This window comes from Typopeltis vanoorti, chromosome 6, assembly GCF_054136105.1.
Source record: "Typopeltis vanoorti isolate ZY-2024b chromosome 6, IOZ_Tvanoo_1.0, whole genome shotgun sequence".
NCBI lineage: Eukaryota > Metazoa > Arthropoda > Arachnida > Uropygi > Thelyphonidae > Typopeltis > Typopeltis vanoorti.
Window position 1 is genome coordinate 104,507,054 of NC_143554.1, and position 17,323 is coordinate 104,524,376.

At 35.6% G+C, this 17,323-nt stretch overlaps 1 protein-coding gene across 1 annotated transcript in view; it reads right to left on the minus strand.

Annotated features, from left to right (window-relative positions):
* Positions 1-17,323, minus strand: part of btv (dynein cytoplasmic heavy chain beethoven) — a 1,245,321-nt gene that overhangs the window by 877,697 nt on the left and 350,301 nt on the right. Inside the window, exons 22-23 of the mRNA XM_090394552.1 lie at positions 2,010-2,168; positions 1,349-1,572 (exon numbers count right to left, since the gene is read on the minus strand). Coding sequence (XP_090250678.1) covers positions 1,349-1,572; positions 2,010-2,168 — 383 coding nt within the window. The remainder of the gene's footprint in view (positions 1-1,348; positions 1,573-2,009; positions 2,169-17,323) is intronic.

A 17,323-nucleotide genomic window follows, 5' to 3' on the forward strand; every position in this document is an offset into this window, starting at 1 on the left:
AAATTTGTACTGCATTACCAAGTAACATCAAAATAAAAAAAAAAATGCATTGCGCTATTCCCCCAGGTTTGTCAGCTTTTCTTGATAATATTATTTAATACGGCATCCCAAACAATAGTAAGTAAATAACTTGGTTATAAGTATTCAAGTACTGAACAAAAAAGGAAGGTTTAAATATTGAGGAAAAGCGTGAAATAATAAATGTTTTGAAAAATAGAGAAATATGATATTATAAGAGAAACTAGATAAAACTTTTTTAAAAAATTTTATTACAACTTAAAGAGGCTTAAAACCATTATAGCATTTTTTAGCATACTGCATTGCTTATGAGACTATAGCAGTGCTTTCCAAACTTTTCATGTTGGTGACACACTTTTTAGACAAACATAATTTTGCGGCACAGTAATTCAGTCTGATGTGCCTCTCATGGGTCACGTGGTCCATATTAATGCAGACCATTCAACAGTTGATTCTTGCGTAGTCTCCTCTATAGTCAATACATTTTGTTCATCACAAATGTCACCTTCAGCTTATCTTTTATTAATTAGAAAGTTATCCATTTTACGGGTAATTCAACACCAATTTGATAAATAACTGTGCGAATTTATTGTAAAACTTTAACAGTAACTAAACATAAAATACAAGCACCAACTCTTCGTTTATTCACATTGCAGTTAGAATAAACATCAATAATAACATTTGTATGAATAAGTGGTGTACTTTATTTTTATTGGTCGAACGATAATAATACGATAATAAAAACCGAGCGACTACTACGTGATAAAACCACAGGGATGAATTTGGTTGCATTTATTCTCCATTATTTATCGAAATATATTGATGTGAAATATTCTTAAAGATTAAAAATAATTAAAAGATAGTTTGTATATATAATTTTGACGGCGCTAATTAAAAGTTGTACTGGTACTTTGCAAAATGGATTCCGCTGTAGAAATTTTCAGCGATTATTCTGTTTAACGCTTTATGTTCGCACGACACACCTTCACACTGCAGCTGACACACTAACGTGTCGCGACACACACAGTTTGGGGAAGCTCTGGACTATAGGTTTTAAATGTTTTGCCCATAACCCTATTTTCACCATAAGTCCTGATATTTTCATTCTGTGAAATTGAATAGGGTGGTGATTTCTAGGAACACACATATACCACATTATAGGAGAAACGAGTATTAATAGCTTGCTTTTTTTGAGAAGATTTAAAGTTAGGCACCATGAACATTAAAACTGAATTATATTCTTAATTTTTAATAAACTAGATAATCATTGAAAAGCCAAACAAATCAAATAAACTATGAAACAATATTGAAAAAGTACACAGAATTTTACCTGAAATCATTGCTGATTGCTTGAAAGCGAGTATATTCAGAAGGTAAAGCCCCACGACCAAATATTGGCTCTAAATATACCCACTTTCTCTGAATCTGATTCAGTTGTTGAAGCAATTGATCTAGCAAGGAAAAGCGTGTCTCCCATATAGATACACGATCTGCAAAATACTGATAATATGGAGTGTCCTTGAGTGACTGAATAAGGCACTGATTATCACCCACCTGAAATTCATTAGAAAGAAGAAAATTACTATATATATATATATATATATATATATATATATATATATTACATACAGATCACAATGTAACTACAGCCATCTACCTTTAATCCAACCTTTAAAACAAAGACATTTCAAATAACTGAACCTTGCATGTCAACCATTTCTGGTATAGCACCATGTAATATTTCAATTATCTCACCTTCAATTATTAGAATAGCAAACTGCTTTCCTGATGTAGTCAGATAAAGGGTGGATTACTGTTTCATTATTTATCAACAAAGAAGAAAAAATTTAATAAATAGTTTATTCTCTACAAGCTTTAAAAATATTTTTTCCCCTTAATTAATTAAGAAAATTTGTAGCAAGCTAATTTAATCAATAAGTGGAGAATTTTTTCTATATAAAGATGCTACACTGCAAAATATAACACAGTACCTTATTCAGCATGTCTTTCCAGTCTTTAATAAGCATAATTTTATTTCCTTGAGAATCAGAATGTTCAATCAGAGAGAACCGGGATTTAGCTCCCCACAAATCCAATTCATTGAGCGCTTCACGAATAGTTACTTCACCTTGGGCTCTATAATTGAGTTCCTAAATTACAAAAAAAAATTCCAATGAAATAAATGTCATTATCACCAATTATATTGGAAAACAACATAATTTATGGTAATATTGTTAAAATAAATTTGATTTATAAAGTAAATTAAAATGAAATTATAGATTTAGAGGCAATATCTAAAGCAGTGAAATACTGGCTTATAAAATGTAATATTACATTTGATTTAAAGATAACTGAAGCCACGTATCAGAAATCTTGCACAACACAAAACTACACAGCTTTCTATCATCACTCCCACTCCCCCCAAGCCATCACAGTTTCTGGATTTACAACCTCAATGGATGTAGAGAATACTATCACTATGATAATGATAGCATTGTGATAATACTGATTAAGTTTACATTATTACTAGCTTACTGTTAACAATTTTCTAACAAATATAAATAATCTTTTTCTTTCTCATCCATCAGATGATGGATTGCGTTCCCTATGTGCAAAGCTTTGCCATATGGTTCTATTTCTGGCCATTTCTGTCATATCTCTGAAGCTTGACAATTGTGACCTTTCCTTCAAAGACTGTAGCCAAGTTCTTTATGGTCTACCTCTGGATCGTCTTCCTCCAATGATTCCATTCAAGACTGTATTTGGTAATCTTTAAAAGGACATTCTCTGGGGGGTGTTCCAAAACCATCTTAGTTACTGTTTAAGAATTAATGCTATGTTATCTTCTCTATAGTTTAATTCGTGTTTGACTTGCTCATTTGTTTCATGTTCTGACCAATGAGTCTTATTTCTTTTTCTAAAGCATTTCATTTCGAATGCTCTGATTTTCTATATTACTTTCTGATTGGGTGTCCAAGTCTCGGCTCCATATATTGCAGTAGGCATAATAATGGTTTTACAGAGTTTAAGTTTGAGGCTTTTTGAAATGCTGTTATTTTTCCATATTTTATTTAATTTATTCATATTAGACCATCCTTTGTTAAGTCTGTATTTTACTATTTCTGTGTTGTTGCCATTGTGAGTAATGAGACTGCCAAGATATGTATATTGCTTAAGAGATGATGAAAATATTTCAATAAATTTAGAAAATCACATACTTGAACAAGTAAAGCGTGTGATTTTCTAAATTTATTGAAATATTTTCTTCATCTCTTCCTATTTTCATTGTTTTTGTTTTGCTTAAATTGATTTTCATTCCAAAAGTTTTACATTCTTCATTTAAGATTTTTATTGTTTTATCCAATTGTTGTTTATTTATATTCTGCAAGAATAATAATATCATCTGCATATTTGATGTAATTGATATTCATGCTATTTATTTGTAGACCTGGTTCTTCAGCTATGGATTTGCAAATTTATTCAAGATAGATAATAAATAAATATAGTGAGAATGGGCAACCCTGCATGACTCCTTTTTCATCTTCAGGAAGATATATAACACAAACAAAAAATATCTCAAACATTATTTTTATCAATTGAAAGATATTGGATTGGTAGTTTAACCACATGTATTGTTAGGCACATCACATGAAATCTGCACACTGTTGTATAAACCTTGTATGTGATTGCACAAGATTTGTACAACAATCTGACTTTTGGATTTCAAGAAGTATAATTCCTCTGTTTCTATTTAACATGTCATGTGGGCAAATAACCTTGGATGACTCCATGGACAATTTGAAAAAAGTATTGCCTTTTAAGGAATGGAGGATACTTGCCAACAATTCTGCTTCTTTCTTCTCTCTTATTTTCAATATCACCTATATGTTCTTTATGCAATTTCAAAACTTCTCCCAGTCTGATTCACAGACACCATTCTGCAGGAACAAAGAATCTTTTATACCCCAGGGTGTTTGTAGAATAGAACATTGTCTGTATGGGAACACAGAAAACTTGAAAAGTTAAATAGTTTGAAGGATGTTCTGATGTTGACGGATTTTAATAATTGGGCTATCTGTCTTGATGTGCTGCCAATATATATATGAAGAAGACAGTGCTTTTGTACTGTCTACTGCTGTATGCATAACAATGTACAGACTTAGCTGTACAATGCTATGCTTGTCTAATGATATGCTTGGTTAAATTATCAATATCTTTCAAATATATAGAGATAACCACTATTTGAAATTTTTTTGTTTGTGTTAAATATCTTCCTGAAGATGCTCTCAGCTAAAAACATAACAAAACATATCAAATTAACATCCAGTTTAAATTAATGAACCCTTATGAGTTTAACCCACTTGATTATTCAGAGTTGATACAGTCCTCAGAGTTAACTCAAATTGTTTTTTTCTAACAAACCGCAGACCTAGTTGGCCAAGTGGATAGCAAACGAACTCTGCAAACAGTCTCACCATGAGCATGGATGTTTGTGAATGTGTTTAGGTGGGAGATGAATTTCATCAGCAAGGTGTGAGAGCATTGTACAATTTATTATAGGCCTGAAGTTGTTTGAAAAATGTTTTACTCACATAATTTTTCTTGAACTGCTTCTTTTGACTTTTAACACGTTCGCTGCCACGCTACTTTGGCATGGTCTGTTCCCCTACGCCAAGCAGTTTTACTTCTTCAAGGTCAGTACAATAATCTCATTACCGGAGGTAAACGTCCTACGAGTATACTCGTAGTTGGCTTGTACAGAGCATATACGGTCTATGAGAATACACAGTTTTGATGCTAGCCCCACAAGCCAAGCATTTTCACTTCTTCAAGGTCACTACAATAATCTCGTTCCCGGCGGTAAGCGTCATACGAGTATACTCGTAGCTGGCTTGTGAAGCAGGTTTTCCCACTACGAGTATACTCGTAGTTGGCAGCGAACGTGTTAAGTCCTTCCTCTGCATGTTTATCCATTCTAATGCGGGGTCTGCATCACATTGATGTGACTTTGTTAGTACAACCCCCCCCCCCCCCCCCAAACTGGCCTGTCGCTGAGCCTGCCTGCTGGGGAAAGGGGAATGTATTTTTGACTGTAGCAGAGTGTGTTCAGGGGCCGGCTTGCCTGTTCTGAGGGACGAAAAACCCGAGTTTCTGGGAGAAAAACCCTCTACCTCCATATGAGACCGGCTAACTCACTTTTAGTCAAAAGAGACCAGATAAAGGTCTCTTCAAGTTTGATTCCTCACGTCTTTGATGGGAATTGAACCCAGATCTTTCTGACCAAAGGTTTTCGTCTATACTGACTGAGCTATGGAGGCTCTATTCGTTTGACTTTTAAGTGTATTTACAAAAATATTACCTAGAACACCCGAAAAGAAATTCCTCTGTAATTTTCAAATTCAGTTTTATTTCTGTTTTTATAGATAGGTACTATGAAATCTCTCCGAATGCAATCGTTTAACTATGAATTCTGATATGCAGTGTGATCACTGTGAAATCTTTATATCTCTATAAAAGTGAACATTTCTGGCTGAATATAATCCATTGTATTTTTCATGTTTCTCGTGGTTCAAATATCTGTTATATGCTTTGGATTTCTGCTTGAATGCAAGCATACAAAAGATGACTGTGAACAATGCAAAAGATGGCATAAAAATCTGAAGACAGAAGAGATTTGGATGTCTGGAGTAATTATTTTTTAAAGATTGTTAAATGTAATAAGTAATTACTCTAGACATCCAAAATCTTTTCTGTCTTCAGATTTTTATGTTATATTTGTCAACTCTTATTCTTTTACAGTACTCTTTCCTTTACTTCTAAGCTTTCCAATAGCCTTGGAATATTTTGCCACTTTCATGATATTTATCTTCTCCATTCTTACCAAAATGCTTCCATGACTTTTATTTAACCACTTTTCCTTTTTTCAAATTGTTATCTGTATTCTTTCATGGAACATGCAGACATACTTGCCAGAAATTTTCGAATATGAATTCATTTTTGGCAGGATTGCTTTTCTTGAACTTGTTTGAATCACCATGAAATTTTGATTTTTCTATCCTTGCAAACAACTTCATTACATGCTGTCCCAACTGACTCAATCGACATTTTCTTCAGTTGTATCAACAAGTTCTGGTTCTATGCAAACGTTTTTTTTTTCTCAAATAATATCTATATATTTGTCTTCATGTATAGAGATTATTATGTCTGTACGTAAATGCTAGTAGTATCAGAAACAAAGGAGTAGAATTTGTGGCTTTGGTGAATACATTGTGACCTCAGAGCAGATTCTATAGACATTATTCTCGTGGAAAGGCTTAGACATTGGTTATGCATTTTTAACTAAGTAATTTAAGGAAATTACAACGTCACTAGAATATACATTAAAATAAATTTTAATATACTTCAATATTTCAGCAACGTCACGTTGCCAAATTCAAGAAACTTAAGAACAAGACACGTGCACACAGGCACAACAAACAGTAAATGAGGAAGAAGCAGGAAGCTATTATTTCTCCTAAAGTCCTGATGGTGCCCCCTAGCAGGCAATGTTGGTATTCTTGGGCAATTGGGCTGAAGGTCTTCTGATGTAGGTTTCCCAAATTTGAGACAGGCTCATGCAGCCAAATTTGTTGAGGTTCGGATTGTTTCTGGGCTGAAGCTGATTCCATGAAAAGCCTTTCAGACTTGTATTTACTACAGTGTACTATCGTCGCTTTCTTCCACCGTATTCTATGGCAAGTATCCAGTGCATGGTCAGCAAGACCAGAGTGGCTGTACTGGTGAAACCGGATGTAGTCGTTGTGTTCTAAAATCCTAAAAAAACACGATTTAACTTCTTGTTACAGACCATATAAAAAATTGGCATTCCTCATCCGCTCTAATAGACCCCCCCCACCCCCTCAGACCTATCTAGTGTATACCAGGTCCCTTGCAGCTGTAAGCTATCCTACTTTGGCCAAACAGGCAGGACAGCCAATATCAGAATTTCAGAACACAAGGACTACATCCGGTTTCACCAGTACAGCCACTCTGGTCTTGCTGACCATGCACTGGATACCTGCAATAGAATACGGTGGAAGAAAGCCACGACGGTACACCGTAGTAAATACAAGAATGAAAGGCTTTTATATGGAATCAGCTTCAGCCCTAAGAAACAATCTGAAACTCAACAAATTTGGCTGCATGAGACTGCCTCAAATTTGGGAAACGTACATCAGAAGACCGTCAGCCCAATAGCCCAAGAATACCAACATTGCTCGCTAGGGGGCACCATCAGGACTTTAGGAGAAATAATAGCCTCCTGCTTCTTCCTCATTTACTGTTTGCTGTGCCTGCATGCCTGTGTGCAGGGTGCTTAAGGGTCAAAGCTGTATAACTGAGAGGAGACCACTACATAGCCTTCAAAGGAATGCGGAGAACCGACCAGGGCTTCTGACCTAATGTCCAATCCTCACCTTCTCGTGGTGCACCCTGTTGGGTATCTACTTTGATACTGAATGAATGAGGACGGGCTGGCAATTTGGGATTTCGCCGACCAAATTGTATTCTTATTGGTTAAACCAAAATAAAAAATGATGGTACAACGTGACAAAATTTCATGCCGGCTGGGGCATCGCCCATTTAAACAAGGCCCCCGTTGTTTTCGCAAGTGAACCAGGGCGAACAGCGAAAAGTCAGCTACTGGAACAAATCTGAAAACAAACCCCAACTCAACATCACCAGAGTTAAAGATTGGTACTATCAACGTAAGAAGCCTGAATGGCAAAGAAATGGAGCTAGCTGAGGAATTTGATAAGTACCAGATCGACATAATAGGGGTGACTGAAACAAAAAAGACCAAAACTGGTGAGATCTTTCTGAGCAATAAATAAAAAATGTTATATTCAAGCAATGACAATCAAGGAAAAGGAGTAGCCATAGTATTCAACACTAAATACGAGGCTAATCTTCTTGAATGGCAGGCAAATTCAAGTAGAGTGATGTGGGCGAATATCAGAATGGATGACTGAACAATGATAATTATTTGTGCCTATGGTCGTTCTGCTAAGGTAGAAGTGGAGGAATTTTTTGTGACTTTAGAAAAATCAACTGAAAGAATGAAAAATGAAAAGTTGGTCCTTCTTGGGGATCTAAATAGCAGAGTAGGAAATGATTGTGAGACATACAAAAATATTTTGGGAAAATTTGGAGAAAAGAGCAAAGCTAATAATAATGGCAAATATCTGTTGGATTTCTGCTCAGGACATGGACTGGTTATTACTAACACCATGTTCCAACATAAAAATGTGCACAAATTCACATGGAGAGAAGAGGCTAGGAATAAGAAAAGTCTCATTGACTATGTTATTGTTGATAGTGATGTTTTCTCCCTGGTGCAGGACACCAGAGTGTACAGAGGATTTGAAATTGTAAGTGATCACTATCTAGTCTTGAGCAAGATAAAATTGAATTTCATATTGAAAAGAATAACATGTAAGAAAGTTTTAAAGTGAATAAAAGTTGAGCAGCTCTCGAATGTGAACTGTAAACTAAAATACACAAAGATTATTGAAGAAAAAATGAAAGAGTTTGAGAAGAGGAATCAAACCTTGGAGATTCAGTGGCAAACTCTGAAGAAAACATTGATTGATTCTGCCAGAGAGGCATGTGGTGAGGTTGTCTGTAAGGATAAAAAAATCAGAACTCCATGGTGGACACAGGAAGTTAAAGAGGCAGTGAAGGAAAAGAAAAAAAGCATATCAAAAGTTCCTGTCAAATAAGTCAGCTTTTACTCTTACAGAATACAGAGACAAATGTAAGAAAGCTAAACAGTGTGCAAAACTAGCTAAACAAAAGTCATGGGAGGACTTTGGCAAGAATATAGAAAATAAATATCAAGAAGGTGGAAAAATATTCTGGAGGTTGTTGAAGAAGCTTAGGAATGGAGGAAAGAGTGCTGTAAAAGGAGTTAGAGATGATAAAGGTGATATGAAAACAGGAGAAAAAGATATCCTTGAAGTATGGAGTAATTACTTTGAAAAACTGCTAAATGAAACAAGCAGTGATGACAGCACAGCGATAAAAAACACTGACCAGGCATGCAGTCAGGAATACATATCCATACTTGAAGTAGAAAAAGCCATCAAAGGCTTGAAATGTGGAAAGCCAGCAGGAGTAGATGATATTCGACCAGAAATGCTGAAGTATGGTGGTGTAAAAGTCTTACAGGCTGCACTGCATAGTTCAGAAATCCTGGTCAGAGGGACGAATTCCAGATGATTGGAGTTGAGCTCTCATAGTACTTCTTCTTCTTATTGTGCTATCTTCTATCGAAGGTCAGCGACCATCTTGGCGAACAAACTGCGCTCTTGTGCTAATCTGAGCAGTTGTGCACTGCTCTTTCCTGTCCACATCTTGATGTTGTCAAACCATGATATTCTTTTTCTTCCTCTAGTTCCTTTGCTATCAATTCTTCCTACCAAAATAGTTTGTAGAAATTGGTATTTGCTGTTTCTCATGATGTGTCCAAGATATGATATTTTTCATTTCTTGATTATTTGTACAAGATGTTTAGCTTTGCCAATAGATTTTAAGACATCTTCATTGGTAATTTTTTCTGTCCATGATATCTTTAGCATTCTTTTGTATAGCCACATCTCAAAGGCTTCGATTTTCTTGATGGTTGTCGCCTTCAATGTCCATGTTTCAACTGCATAGAGCAGAATAGACCACACATAACATTTCAGCATTCGGAATCTGACTTCCATGTTTAGGTCTTTATTGCAGAATAGTGTTCTCATTTTCATGAAGGACTGCCGTGCAACTTCAATCCTTTTCTTTATATCTATTTCTGGATCCCACCGTTCATTAAGCCAGTAACCAAGATATTTATATCTTGACACTTGATCAATATTTTTCCCATTGAGTGTCAGTTTCATTGATGAGGCTGGATGTTTGCTGATGATCATGTATTTTGTCTTGTTGATGTTTATATTTATTCCCATTCTTTGGCTTTCTATGTATACTCTGTCAACGAGTTTTTGGAGATCCATAATGTTATCTGCAATTAGCACGGTGTCATCCGCATATCGTAGGTTGTTAACAATCTTTCCATTTATTGTGATTCCCTCTGGACATTCTTCCAATGCTTTTTTAAAGATTACCTCTGCATATATGTTGAACAGGAGTGGTGAGAGCACACATCCTTGTCTCACTCCTCTTTTTGATGTTAATATCACTGGTGGAAATGTTGTCTAATTGAACGGTAGCTGACTGATTCCAATACAGATTTGTTATTAGTCTTATGTCTTGTTCGTCTAGCCTTATTTGTTGAAGGATTTCTATTAAGTTGGTGTGTCTGACTTTGTCGAATGCTTTGTCAAAATCTATGAAACACATAAAGACAGATTTCTGTTTTTCTATGCATTTTTGTATCAACATTTGGGTACAGAAAAGGGCCTCTCTAGTACCAAAACCATTCCGAAAGCCGAATTGTGTTTCACTTAGAGTTTCTTCACTTTTTCTATAAATGCGATTCTGAATTACTTTCAAAAATATTTTTAATGTTTGGCTCATTAGACTAATAAGTCTGAAGTCACCACAGGAATTCGCTTTGGGTTTCTTTGGGATAGTGATAAATGTAGATTTGAGCCAATCTGATGGAAATTCATCGCTTTCATATATTTTATTAAATAGTTTTTCAAGAAGTTTGATGTTATCTGGTTCGATTAATTTTAAAAATTCTGTTTGCACACCATCTGGTCCACTGGCTTTTCCTGTTTTACTTGTTTGTATAGCATTCTCTATTTCGCATTTCATGATTGCTGGTCCTTGAATGTTATCTTTTATATTTATAGGCTTCTGTCTAGTATCATTGAAAAGTTCTGTTACATATTTTATCCAAATCTGTGCTTTATTATCTTCTTCTTCTAGAACTATTTTTCCATTTTCGTCTCTTAGAGACACTATTTGCTTTTTCCTCAGTTTTCCGTAAATTTCGTTGATTTTCTTATACAGATTCAAATTATCATGTTGTTTCTGAAGCAGTTCAATTTCAGTACATAAATTTTTCATCCAATTTTCCTTGGCTTCTTTTATTTTTTTCTTGATAATGTTATGTGTTTCTGTATACATGGCTAGATCTTTGTTTTTATACATTCTTCTTGTATCAATAAGAGAAAGAATCTCATCTGTCATCCATTCCTGTTGTTTTATATTATTCACATAACCTACTTCTTCAATACTTGTTGTTACGATGGCATTCTTTAAGCTATTCCAAAGAGATTCCACACTTTTATTTTCTTCTATGTTAATCTGTTGTAATCGCAAGTTAAACTGTGTCTTGGCACTTTTATTTATGTTCGGGTCTTTCAGTTTTTCTACATCAATTTTCTTTTTCTTCTTTTGTGATTTTTTAGCTGATTTTAATCTAAGACGTACTTCTGCAACTATGGGATTGTGGTCTGATGAGATATCTGCTCCAGGATAAGTCTTTGCACTCTTTATACTACTGTGGAATCTTTTATTTATCAGTATATAATCAATTTGATTTCTGACAATATTATGTTGGTTATCTTGGGGCAATTTCCAAGTGTAGTCTTCTTGGTGGAAGTTTAAACCAAGTATTTACTTATTTACTATTGTTAGATCTTCTTCCTGACAGAATTGGACTAGGCGATCTCCTCTGTCATTTCTGGTGCCTAAGCCATGTTCGCCAACAATTTCTTCATCACCCCCTCTTCCCACTTTTGCATTGAAGTCACCCATCACTATGTTTATATCATGTTTCTTTGTTAGGTTTTTAATCTCTTTTAGGTGTTCATAAAACTCTTCAACATCTTCTTCACTTTTGTCAGCTGTGGGTGCATAAGCTTGGATGATATTTATGTTAACGGGGTTTCCCTTAAGTTGTAACAGCATTATCCTTTCAGAAAATGGAATCCAATTTATTACTGATTTATTGATTTCTTCATCTACTATTACAGCTACACCATGTCGATGTTTGTTCTCATCATTCCCAAAGTAATACATTGTCATATTATCTTGTTGACACTTTCCAGATCCTGGCCATCTTGTCTTGCAAATTCCCAAAATCTGGATGCCCAGCCTCTTCATTTCTCTTGTGGCATTTCTTAATTTGCCAGCTTCATGCAGAGTTCTGACATTCCAAGTTGCAATTTTAAAAGTGGACGCAATTTTGAGCCCAGAGATTCTTCGCACCCCTGTCCCATTTAAGGGACGCCGGGAACATGGGGCCAATTGTAAGGGTTTGCTCATCATGATGGTTGTTCTGGAGATAAGGTAGAGCAGTAGTTTCTCCGTTTGCTTTCTGCTCCGCAGTATTACAGACGTACACAATATAATCATATTGCCATCTGCAAATCTCTGATCACAAGCTTTTCCGTCATCATTTGGCTTCAACCTTGTGTCAGTACTGACAATGCTGCTTCCCAATGTCAGGGGCGGTGATCCCAGCAGGTACTTATTTAATGGCAGCACTACTCGCCATGTCACCGAGTTGTCATTGGGGTTTGTGAGATTTTAAGTGAGACAGAGTTGCCACTTCTGCTCCCCCACGCCCTGATAGCTCAGTCACTGTTGGTCAACGGCTGCTTATTCACCAGATTGCTCTGCTTATATCGCAGCTAACCTCCATATCTGAAGGCTGTTCCCCGATTCGCCACCTGGGGACGCACCCGGTAGTAGTCAGCTCTGCCCCTGGTCTCATAGTACCCATATATAAAAAGGGAAATAAAACTGAATGTGAGAATTACAGAGGTATTTCCCTACTGAGTGTTCCTGGCAAGATCTATGCAAGTATACTTGAGAAGTGGTTGAGAAGAATTGTGGAAGAAAAGCTTGGTGAGGAACAAGCTGGATTCAGGCCAAATAGAGGCTGTCAGGATCAGATCTTCACTTTACGACAAATAGTCGAGAAAGCATGGGAATATAACAAAGATCTGTATTTAAGTTTTGTCGATTTGGGAAAGGCATATGACAAGGTGCCAAGAGAGAAGCTATTGAATATGCTGCAGTTATATGGTGTCAATGGGGCATTATATCAAGCAATACTTAGTTGTAAGTCAGCAGTTAGAATTGAAGGAAGTACAGGAAGATGGTTTAATGTTAAATCTGGTGTGAGACAAGGATGTACATTATCCCCTCTGTTATTCATTATCTATATGGATCACATTATGAAGGAAAGTGGTATTAAATCTGATATCAAAATTGGAGATGTTAATGTCAGCTCTTTGCTTTATGAGGATGATGTTATACTTCTAAATAAATCTGCTACAAGTCTGCAAGATTCTCTGACTAAATTGAATAGCTGTTGTAATTGATATGGTATGAAGGTCAGCAATAAAAAGACAAAGACAATGAAAATAGGCAGAATCATTGAAAATGTCAACTGTGTAGTGAATGGAGAACCTGTGGAACAAGTAAAACATTTCAGCTACTTAGGCACGATTTTTACTGAAGATGGTAAATTAAATATAGAAATAGACAACAGAATCAGCAAAGCTGGTATGGTGGGAAATCAATTGAATAAATTTGTATGGAATAAGAGAGAAATTAGTCAGAACACTAAATTAGCTCTATAGAAGACAGTGTTCAAACCAGTTTTAACTTATGCATCTGAGAGCTGGGTCAGAAGTAAAACACTTGACCAAAGACTAGAGACCGCAGATATGAGAGTCCTGAGAAAGATTAGAATCGTGAACAGATGGCATCAATGGCAATATCATATTAAAAACGAGGATATTAGGAAAGAACTTGACATTGTCAGCATCCAGGAATGCGTTAGCAGAGCTAATCTCAGGTGGTATGGTCACTTAAATAGAATGGGAGAGGAAAGATTAGCAAAAACAAGTGTTCTCTGCCAGGTTGGCAGGAAAACAACCCAGAGGAAGACCAAGATATAGGTGGATTGATGTGGTACAAAGTGCCTTAGACGATAGAAATATAAGATCTGATAATGTTGGAGTCTTGACCAGTAACAGACTGATTTGGAGGAAAATTGTAGATAGGAAGTTAGTAATGATGTGATATTTTCATGTAGTACTGTCATATCCTGTACACACCTTAAGGGTACATGGCAGGAATTTGATGATGATGATGTGCCTGCATGCACGTGTCTTGTTCTTAAGTTTCTTGAAAATGGCAACGTGACGTTGCCGAAATATTGAAGTATATTAAAATTTATTTTAATGTATATCCTATTGACGTAATTTCCTTAAATTACTTAGTTAAAAATGTATAGACATTAATGAGACCTGGCTATCAGAGGCAGACAATAAATGTTATCGAGTGTAATGGGTATAGTATTTTTAGGAAGGTTAGACAGGATAGGAGAGGAGGGGAGATGCTGATGGATGACTAAAATCCATTTAGAGTTGAGACCTATGACTGTGGTACTAATAATAATTTTCCATATAGCAGTGAGTTTCAAGTCATTTGTTGTGAGGTGGAATCTAACATCGTCAAATACATAGTGGATCGGTTGCTATGATGAACACGATCGGTTACAGAACTAGTGAATCGGTTGCTATGATGATGCATTACCAAATAAAAATGACCAGTGCAAAATGAGTAATCATAATGGGGAACTTTAATTATCTGAACACTGATTGATAGCAGTGAAGTTTCATGAGAAGAATGAAACTGAATATACAAGACAAATACCTCAAGCAGCATGTGACAGGAGGAATGTGTGGTGAAAGAGTGTTAGAACTGATTAGAGTGTCAGAAGTGTTTCAACTAAAGATGTAACTATTCTGCCTCCAGTTGATCACAAACCGCAGGCAAAATAAGTACAGTTGGTGACAACGAGCATGAGGTAATGACATGGGAAGTGACTAAATTTATGACCATTCCATTCAGAAAATGTGACATGCTGAACTACAAAAGAGAAAATCTGACCATAATATCCATGCCATAATATCAATTGTTGGTATTATGGGAAGGATATCAACAGTGCATGGGAGGTTTTTAAAAAATACTGAAATAATGTGATATTGGAATGTGTCCTCAGAGTTTGAAGAATAAATAAGGTAGGAATAAAAAAGGATTGGTTTATGGTTTATTGGCACAAGAACAGCAAAGATCATACTATGCCATAGCAAAGGTTTCAGCATTACACAAGATCAAAGGTTTACAGGAATACATAAATGGTGAAAGATAAATTAGTGAATAACATGTATGTACAAAAATTAAGTTAAGCAATGCAGTATCTACATATAAATAAAATTACGGCAAAGGATACAGCAGTACATAAATAAATGAAGATAAATTAGTAAATTAAGCACTGCAGTATCTACATATAAATAAAATTACATTCAAATGTGTTTATACAAATTAATTCTTTGTAAAAAAATTAAAAACATCATGCAATACGTCTGAGTCTAATAACATCTGCTTGAGTGTATATCGCTTGGCTAGATAGGTAAAAATTTCAATCCTCTCTTGTGTAAAGTGCTGGCACTCTTCCAGAATATGACGAATAGTAAGATACGTGTTGCATTTTTCACACACAGGTGGGTCATCAGCCCTCAGTAAATAAGAATGTGTAAGATGACTGTGACCACCTGTGCAGAGCCTAGCAAGAACAACTGCCTCTCTTCTCTTTCTACATTGATTAGAATACCAATGCTAATTTCATTTAATTTCAGGCTTAATGTCATGTAATTTGTTTGTCAATGCTTCCTGACATCACATGTGAGTAATGGAAGAATGGAATGGGAGCAGATTGTAAGACTGATTGCAGAATATGAGCAGGTAGGCATATGGCAAAAAGTATTGTCTATTATTCAAAAGGGAGAGGTCATTACTGCCGAGGATTTTTTTCAATGATATGACCTCATCTGTTTGTGTTGACACTAGAGTATTGTGACGATTACAGTCACCCTAAAGAAGTATGTGTTCAGGCAGTTGCAAGATAAGGTTATCAAGATTGATTTATTTAACTCAGCTGTAAATAAAGTAAACATACTGTACTGAGAAATCCCATGGATAGGCAGGTCGCTACTGCTTCAAGAGCAGTATTAAGCTGGACAGGATGGAAAGGAGTATGACTGCCCATTAAGATATCTACTCCTCCATGAACAGAACTAACTCCAGTTTTGTCCTTGCATAACAACAGTAAAAATCCTTAAGGTAGGGTCCTAGTTGGGTCTTAAGTGTTTCCTGTAGACAGAAACAGAAAGGTTTGTGTTTCTGCAGCAAAATCTTGCCAGAATGTCACTAATATTTTGGAAAAACCCACAACAATTCCATTGTAAAAATGTTATTATTGTTTGGCTTTATAGACTTATCTAGTTTTTGGGAGGTTGAGGGATTACCTTTGTCAGATTTATATTTATCAGTTGTTTTTGGGAAGTATGAACAGCAAGTGTCCATCTCTTCCTCTGGTAAAATATTAAAAATACATCTGAGGTGTAAGTGTCAGTTGGTAAGTTTCATTTACTTTCAGTGGATACTGAAATATCCAGTTTTTCTGTGGTTCATCTTTAAGTGATATCCTTGCTATAATTTTTTTGACAAGCGGGTTCTCATCGAATAGAACCATTTCTGGTGGAGTTGTCTCTGGAGTAATACCAAAGGTCATGTGACTACTGTGTTCAACAGAGAAGCAGTTGCATTCATAAATTTCAGGTATGGTGAAATTATCAGATGGTGGAATAGGCATATGTGTATGAGATGCTGTTGACATTTTCTTAGCTGGCAACTTCTCAACATAAGAGGATCTTAGAATAAGTGTAGTGATGGTTAACTTCCTTTTTACATCTTGATAGGACATATAATTTGTTCTTTTACTTAAATAAAAGAGCCAATAGGCTTTACTTCAGCGATGTAACATTTAAATTAAGGAGGATATTAAAACCCACATTATTTCAAAGCTGAATAAGAAACTCAAAGATCGGAATCAAAGCGTTTCATGCCGAATATAGTAAACTATAAAAGTTTCGGCGGATTGTAGCATAAGCAAAAGCATGTAGTTCAACACTAGGGCAACTCGTTGCAAAGGTGGGTCAAGTTCTGATCACTATTCTTAGTATTACCCATAATGTAAAAACACATCTCCTAAGAGATGTATGATGTTATACATTATGGTGGAAGGTCACTACCCAGACTGGTTTCAACCATTATTGAGGTCTCAACAGTGAGTAGGTAGACCAGGTAATACTGATGTTATAGCAAAAAGAACTTATGTACTTTGCTATACGAGTTGTCAAAAAGGTGCATCCATAATATAATTTGTTCTGTTTTAAATTTATGTACTTCTTTTTCATCTTTCCACTTCTGACATGCACAGGAGTAAGCTGGATAA